We start from the raw sequence: 7,143 nt of genomic DNA, 5'->3' as shown, positions 1-7,143 counted from the left end.
AACGGAGATTGTGTTTATTCGTGCTTCGACCTTGGCGCACGAATTCACGGGATGTTATGTAAAAGAAGAAAAAAGTCAAAGTGCGCAGATACAGAGATGAGTTTCAAACATGGAGGGCGTCAGGAAGGAAGGGGAGGGGCGAGCAGCCGATTATCAAGCGCTCCGATGAGACATTTCCAATCTTTATGCCTTTAAATGTGACTCATGGGGAGCTGAGAGTTTGATTGAGAAGGTGACAGGGACGTTATTAAAAGCTTTTCATCCACTAACCGTCGACATGTTGCCTGAAAACACTTCGGTGGGCGGGAAAAGCGACCTGTAGTCGCCCGCTTTTGACTCGACCAGATGCACATCAATCAATCAAACTGACACTACGTCAACCGTAGCGCTGCCTTTTTTTTCTCTCGGTATTTCCAATGCGTAATTCGGTTGAAAGTGAAATGTCTCGACGTAAAGGTGTCGAAACGGTGCCGGGGCGACACATTGCGTCCGTTTTGTACGGTTTTAATCGGTGCGCGTGTTGTTGTTTTTTTGGTGGAGAGAAAGGACGGTTGTTGGAAGCAGGCAGCAAGCGGCGGCGGACAGGAGAGGGAAGGGGGGGCGTGGCCTCTGGGTTTTTAGAAATTCAATCCATTGTTCCACTCCAGCGCGCGAAGAGAACACCTCCGTGGAGCGCTCAGCCAATCAGCGGCCGGCCGACCTCCTCTAGGCCCCGCCCACCAGCCTATATTAAAGGCTCGGCCGTCAGCGGCATTGGCCACTGGCACAATATTATCCTCATTGATTCCGCTAACCGAGAGGAGGAAGAAGAAGAGGGGGATTTACTTTATTCAACCTTTTCATTTCAGCCGTCCCCTTTATTTTATTGAACTAAAACAATGGCAGACACAAAAGTTGACACCGGCAAGGAGATCTCTGCCAAGGTAAGCTCGCCTCGCACCTTTTTCATCAGATGGATTTCTCTCTAAGCTGCTCAGCAGAATGAAACAGGCTGTAACCTAGATTTTTTTTTTCTCGATTTAAAAAAAAAAAAAAAAAAAAAAAAAAAATCCGTCGTCGCTTCGCGCTCATTCGGACTCGGAGAAGTGGGAGCCTGTGGGACACCCCTGAGACGGATAAAGAAACTGGTTGAAAGCGTCTTTTTCTCTAAAAACACTGATTATTGGAGGGGGGGGGAGGAAGAGAGAGATATGGCAGATATAAAGCGGGGGGTCTCGGCACCGCATCACGGAGGAACGGGCTGCGTTTCCAGCTCCGTGTCTCATTGTCCGCCGGAGAGCCTGCACAGTCTGCGCGGGGTTCTTTGTTTATACAAGCGGCTCGGTTCTCCTCTCAGAAACACACACACACACACACACCGAGTCCGGACCGACACACGGAGCCACGAGCCGCTCACACACACACACACACACACACACTTCTCAGCGTCATTTTGGGGCTATTTATCCGCTGCCCTTATCGCTCAATCGACGCGCCTATTTATTTATTTATTCCACATCTCGCACTGATGCCAATTAATCCCGCATCCAGTTGGAAGAGAACCCCCCTCCTTAATATCCCGGGTTGGTGTATTAATAGAGTGATAACGAGCTGCTGGGGCTGAGCAGCGGACTAATGGGATTTTCGGAGGCTCTCCAGCTGGGTTTGTAGTGTGAAGTTGGTCCGTTTGAATGGAGGACGAAGCGGCAGCGCGGTGCGTAATTCGCCCCGATGTCAACTTTCTGTTTTTACCGCTCCACTTCCAGCGGGGTTTCTACATTATGGGGTTGTTTCTACAAAAATAAAGATAAATAAAAACCACCGGCTGGCCTGCCTCCACCGTCCCGGTGTGTTTACCGACTCTGGAGGTCGCCTGCTCCATTCAACCTCCGGTGCACACACCGGAGAGGAGAAATACGCACACAGCAAGCCGCAGCTTCCGCGTTTTCTTAGGTCTTTTTTTTTTTTTTTTTTTTTTTTTTTTTAAAGCAGCATGTTTGCACAGCACGTTTATGTCTCCGGGGGAAAGTTTCTCTTTCTTTTTTTCCCCTGTAATGCAGCCCACTTGTGTGTGTGTGTGTGTGTGTGTGTGTGTGTGTGTGAGTCCCGGCTGTGGAGGTGTGATTGTGATGTGACGGTGCTGCTTGGTTTCCTCTTTGTGCTCCGTCTCCGTTTAGGAGAAAGCTTTCTCTCTCTCTTTCTTTGACCATCTTGTGTAATTTTTTTTTTATTTAATGTTAATTTCCGTCCGGTTGGACTTTGGATCACATTGGGTAAAACTTTAATTGCCCCCGCGGGGGGAGTCCGGGGGCTCCGCAGCGGCATCAGGGGAGGGGAGGAGGGGGGGACTGAGACGGATCCGGTAAGGTTTAATAATAATAAGAGCAGCCGCCGCGGCGCGCGGAGCTGAATAATTCAGAGTGATTGTAACGAATGAACATATGGAGAAGGTGGAGAGGGAGAAGTTGGGGCCTGGTGGTATTAACGCCGATAATCCGGGGTGCCTGTTCAGCCTCTATTTATAGTTGTGGAGCATTTTTTTACGCACAGGCAGGCGCCTTTTACGCACAGTCTGAGAGAGAGAGAGAGATAGATATTGAGTGAGAGAGAGAGAGAGAGATAGATATTGAGTGAGAGAGAGAGAAGATCCTCGTTTGTCTCCTGCAGCCGATGCTCCTAAACAGCTTAATGGATTTCAAGCAATAAGATTATGTAAAGCAATTAATCAATACCAGTGCGTGTGTGTGCGTACGCGCGCGGCGGGGATAACCGGCTGTGGAGGAACAAAAAGAGGAAACGGAGCTCCGTTAAAAGGCTCTGCGGCGGGTTTCCGGGCCAACCGGGGCGCAAACAGCCCATAATGTGTTTAAGGCGCTGCTTTATTTTCGCTTTTCTTTGCGCCTTTTTTCCTCGCCTGCCATGTGTCGTCTTCTATTGTCCTCCGTTACAACGAGCAGCGGCAGCGTGCACCGCGCGCTCTCCTCCCTCCCTCCCTCCCTCTCTCTCCCCCTCCATCACTCAACCCCCCCCCCCTTACCCTTCTCTGCGCCCTCCTCGGTTATTTTAAATGGACGCGGTGCATGCTGGGGTTTGCAGTGCCTCTCCCGGGCGTGTCTCGTGACATATGGCGGCGCTTTCAGCCCTTGTAAGACTACAGTACCCAGAGTGCCCCTGGGGCCACATCAAAGTATCAGATTACAACACATTAGAGGCGATGGAGTGGGAGGAGGATGGGGGAGGATCTGCAGAGACCAATATGGTGTTTAAATAGGAAGGCTTGATTCTGACAGAGAGAGAGAGAAGGCTGGAAAATGTTCCCAGCATGCACCAGTTCTCGTTTAACTAGGCCATTAGGTAGAAGGGCAGGTAGCAGCAGCGCAGAAGTTTTAATGGAGCATGGATGTTATTTCTTTTTCTATTATGTTATTATATATATATATATATATATAGATAGAGATAGAGATAGATATATATATATATATATATATATATATATATATATATATATATATATATATATATATATATATATATATATATATATATATATCTATATAGATATATATATATATTATTATTTTTTTAAATTCATGTTTTTGTGTCCATCAGGATCTGAAAGAGAAGAAGCTGGCGGAGGAGAAGGAGAACGGCAAAGACACCGCCACCAACGGGAAGGTATAACCGCCATCACGTTTTAGGCCACATACGTCCGAGTCTGCAGACGCAGAATTTTTAAAATTAAAGTCACACTCCGAATCCACTAAACTAAACTTCTGCAGGTTTTTAACCTGAAGTCTTGCTCATAACTTTACAAAAAAAACCTTCCATCCAGTCACTTTAAATTCCATTATTCCCCCCCAGGAGAATGAGGAGAACGGCGAGCCCGAGGTAGACGACGAAGACGAAGAAGAAGTGGACGAAGAGGACGAGGAAGATGACGGAGAAGGTCTGCGAGATTTCTTGACGATATTTTCCAGTGCATCGTTTTAATGCTTCGGTTTCCTGAAAAACGCGGCACGCACATCTCACCCAAAACTCCCAGTTGAGCGTTGAGTGCCCGTACGTTATGTAACTCGGGCCGATTCTCATTCTTCTTCTTCTTCGCCGTTCTGCAGGTGACGAAGACGACGAGGAAGACGACGAGGACGAGATCGAGGGCGGCACAAAACGGGCAGCTGACGACGACGATGACGACGAAGAGGTGAGGCTGAGACCAGGGCTGCACGATCGAGTCTCAATGTCATCGAAATCGCAATATGGACTAAGTGCAAATATATCCAAATCACAGTGGGGGTGGGGGGGGCAAAATATGTGTCTAACCATTCTAACTACAGAAACCATCTTTGTTTGGTACAGATCCTCCCGAAAAAATCACTACATCATCATCATTTTTTGAAAGATTTAATAGAAGTCAATGAAAATGAGAACAATGATACAAACATGATCATTCCCTTCAGTAGCGTGAATCATATCGCAATATCAGTCAAAAATGATCGCAACTTAGATATTTTCCTCATGTCGGGCAGCTCTAGCGGAGACACGGTAAACAGTCAGATATCACGACAGCTTCTAACCGAATCCATCGCTGTCGACCGAGTCCAAAAAACGAACCCAACGGTGAACTATTGGAGTGGCTGATGACATTTTAGACATTCGTAGCCATTTGGCTGTTGCACCCTGGGTAAATAATCACCAATACTGTGGATACAATGACTTCAGTGTATTGGTTTACACATATGCAAATACTACAGATTAATATACACATAACCAATAAAAGATGTGATGGAGGGATGCAAAAAAAACCCTCAGAGGGGCTTAATCTCTCCAGTTAAAATAGAAATAAACTAAAATACTGATGAATCAAGCCTCTACAACAGTCTAGGGAGTTGATCACTTTACCGTAACGCAGCCTTTAAAAACCGAGAAAAGACACTTGTCATATCATATTTAAATTATGTAATTTCACTCATTTATTTCTCCCCATGTCCCGATTGCTGGAACCTGGAGTATTTGTATCAGATTATGAGTACTTGTGTCATACCAACGGGTACAAATAAAGTAACCTGGACCTGATTTTATAAAATCTGAGGCTATATCTACACCCAGTCCCAAATTTACCGCCAAGAATCTGACCAATGAAAGCACACACTCGCCTTTCTAAGTAAAGAAATCCAACACACACACAGAGACATAGAGACACACACACATAGAGACATAGAGACACACACACAGACACATACAGAGACACACACACACATAGAGACAGAGACACATAGACACAGAGGCACACACACAGAGACATAGAGACACACAGACAGACACATACAGAGACACACACACATAGAGACAGAGACACACAGAGACACCGACACATACAGAGACACACACACACACATAGAGACAGAGACACACACACACACACACACAGAGACATAGAGACACACACAGATACACAGGCGCACACAGACACGCATAGAGACAGACACACACATAGACAGAGACACAAACACACACACACACACAGAGACATAGAGACACACACACACAGAGACACGGACGCATACAGAGACACACACACACACACACACACACACATAGAGACACAGACACACACATAGAGACAGAGACACAAACACACACAGACATAGATACACACACACAGAGACACAGACACATACAGAAACACACACAGACACACACACAGACATAGAGACACACACACAGAGACACAGACACATACAGAGACACACACACACACACACACACATAGAGACACAGACACACACATAGAGACAGAGACACAAACACACACACAGACATAGATACACACACACATAGAGACAGAGACACACACATAGAGACAGAGACACACACACACACACACACACACACACACACACACACACACACACACAGACACACACACACAGACCCTCTCTCTCCTCATATATGGATGTATATGGTCCAGCCCTGTGTGTTTACCACCAGTAACCCTCCCTCTCCTCTCTAACTCACCGTTTGTTCTTTCTTCTCTTTCAGGACGACGTCGAAACCAAGAAGCAGAAAACCGACGACGACGATTGATGTGTTTCTACCCCCCCCCAAAAACCCAGCCCCCCCCTCCCCACCCACCCAGCCACGCCATCCTGCTGAACCACTTCCCGATTCTTCACCTCTGACGGGTTTTTTTCAAAGTGTCTCAGGTGGAGGCGCGGGAGGACTGATTTAAAAGGAGAGAAAAATAATAATAAATAAATAAAAAAAAAAATAATAAAAAATAAAAAATCCAACATGGTCATTAGCAAGTAGAGTTCAACACACACACACACACACACACACACACTTCGATCTCCCCTCAAAGCAAAATTTTCTAGAGGAACCCGCCAACGCATTGACGCAGAAATCCGGCTTCTCTTCAACGACGACAACAACACGAAGAAAAAAAAAAAAGGAGAATTAGTTTGTATTTTTATTTACATTTTATATTTTTGTACATATTGTTCGGAGGGGGGGTCGGTTTCTCTCTCGGCAGACCAAAATCTGGTGCTTCTTTAACGAAAAAAGATTTTACTCGGTTGACCATGTTAACGATATATCTCGAAAAAAAAAAAAAAAAACACACAACAGTTAAAACGACGACTTAAGAAAAGAAAAGACCCACGAAAAGAGGAACCTGTTAAAGCCGTTGAACTCAGAGCATTCCAGTAAATTTAATGTATGTACTTTAGCTGTACCATAAACTAGTCTGTTTGTATGGGAGGGGAAAGGCCAAAGAAAAGAGCCTCTTTTCTTTTTTTTTTTTTTTTTTTTTTTTTTTTTTTTTGATTTTCTTTTTGATTTTTTGTCAGCGACTTTTCGTTTTGATGACGGCCTGTTTGGTGTATGTGCGAAGTTTGTTGTTTGACAATAAACCGGACTTTTATTTTGTGAGTTGTACCTCGTTTCTCTGCTCGTTTCTTTCCTTTTCATTCCTAACTCTGGGGCCTCGGCGAAGACTTTGTGGTGGAGGTGGAGGGAGAGAGAGGGGGAGAGACAGAGAGAGAGAGATGTATGTATATATATATATATGTATGTATTTCTTCATTATTATCCTTGATGCTTTGGCAATATTGTTATTTCTGACATTCATGCCAATAAAGCAATTTGAATTGAGAGGGAGGAGAG

The 7,143-nt window shown here is 45.3% G+C and overlaps 1 protein-coding gene across 1 annotated transcript; it reads left to right on the top strand.

Moving 5' to 3' along the window:
• The first annotated feature begins 744 nt into the window (after nucleotides 1–744).
• On the top strand, nucleotides 745–6,915 carry ptmab (prothymosin alpha b). Its single transcript, XM_028594068.1, has 5 exons — nucleotides 745–923; nucleotides 3,589–3,654; nucleotides 3,841–3,925; nucleotides 4,095–4,180; nucleotides 6,019–6,915. The coding sequence occupies exons 1-5, from the start codon at nucleotides 879–881 to the stop codon at nucleotides 6,061–6,063; spliced, it is 327 nt and encodes a 108-aa protein (XP_028449869.1). The 5' UTR covers nucleotides 745–878; the 3' UTR covers nucleotides 6,064–6,915.
• The last annotated feature ends 228 nt before the right edge of the window (nucleotides 6,916–7,143 follow it).

The sequence above is a fragment of the Perca flavescens genome, chromosome 12, assembly GCF_004354835.1.
Source record: "Perca flavescens isolate YP-PL-M2 chromosome 12, PFLA_1.0, whole genome shotgun sequence".
Lineage (NCBI taxonomy): Eukaryota > Metazoa > Chordata > Actinopteri > Perciformes > Percidae > Perca > Perca flavescens.
Note: the sequence above shows the minus strand (reverse complement) of the source record. Positions and strands in the feature narration are given on the sequence as shown.

Coding starts and splice junctions, on each gene's coding strand:
- ptmab (XM_028594068.1), top strand. CDS start 879: ATGGCAGACACAAAAGTTGACACCGGCAAGGAGATCTCTGCCAAG. Junction 3,655..3,840: donor ACACCGCCACCAACGGGAAG/GTATAACCGCCA, acceptor ATTCCCCCCCAG/GAGAATGAGGAGAACGGCGA. Junction 3,926..4,094: donor CGAGGAAGATGACGGAGAAG/GTCTGCGAGATT, acceptor GCCGTTCTGCAG/GTGACGAAGACGACGAGGAA.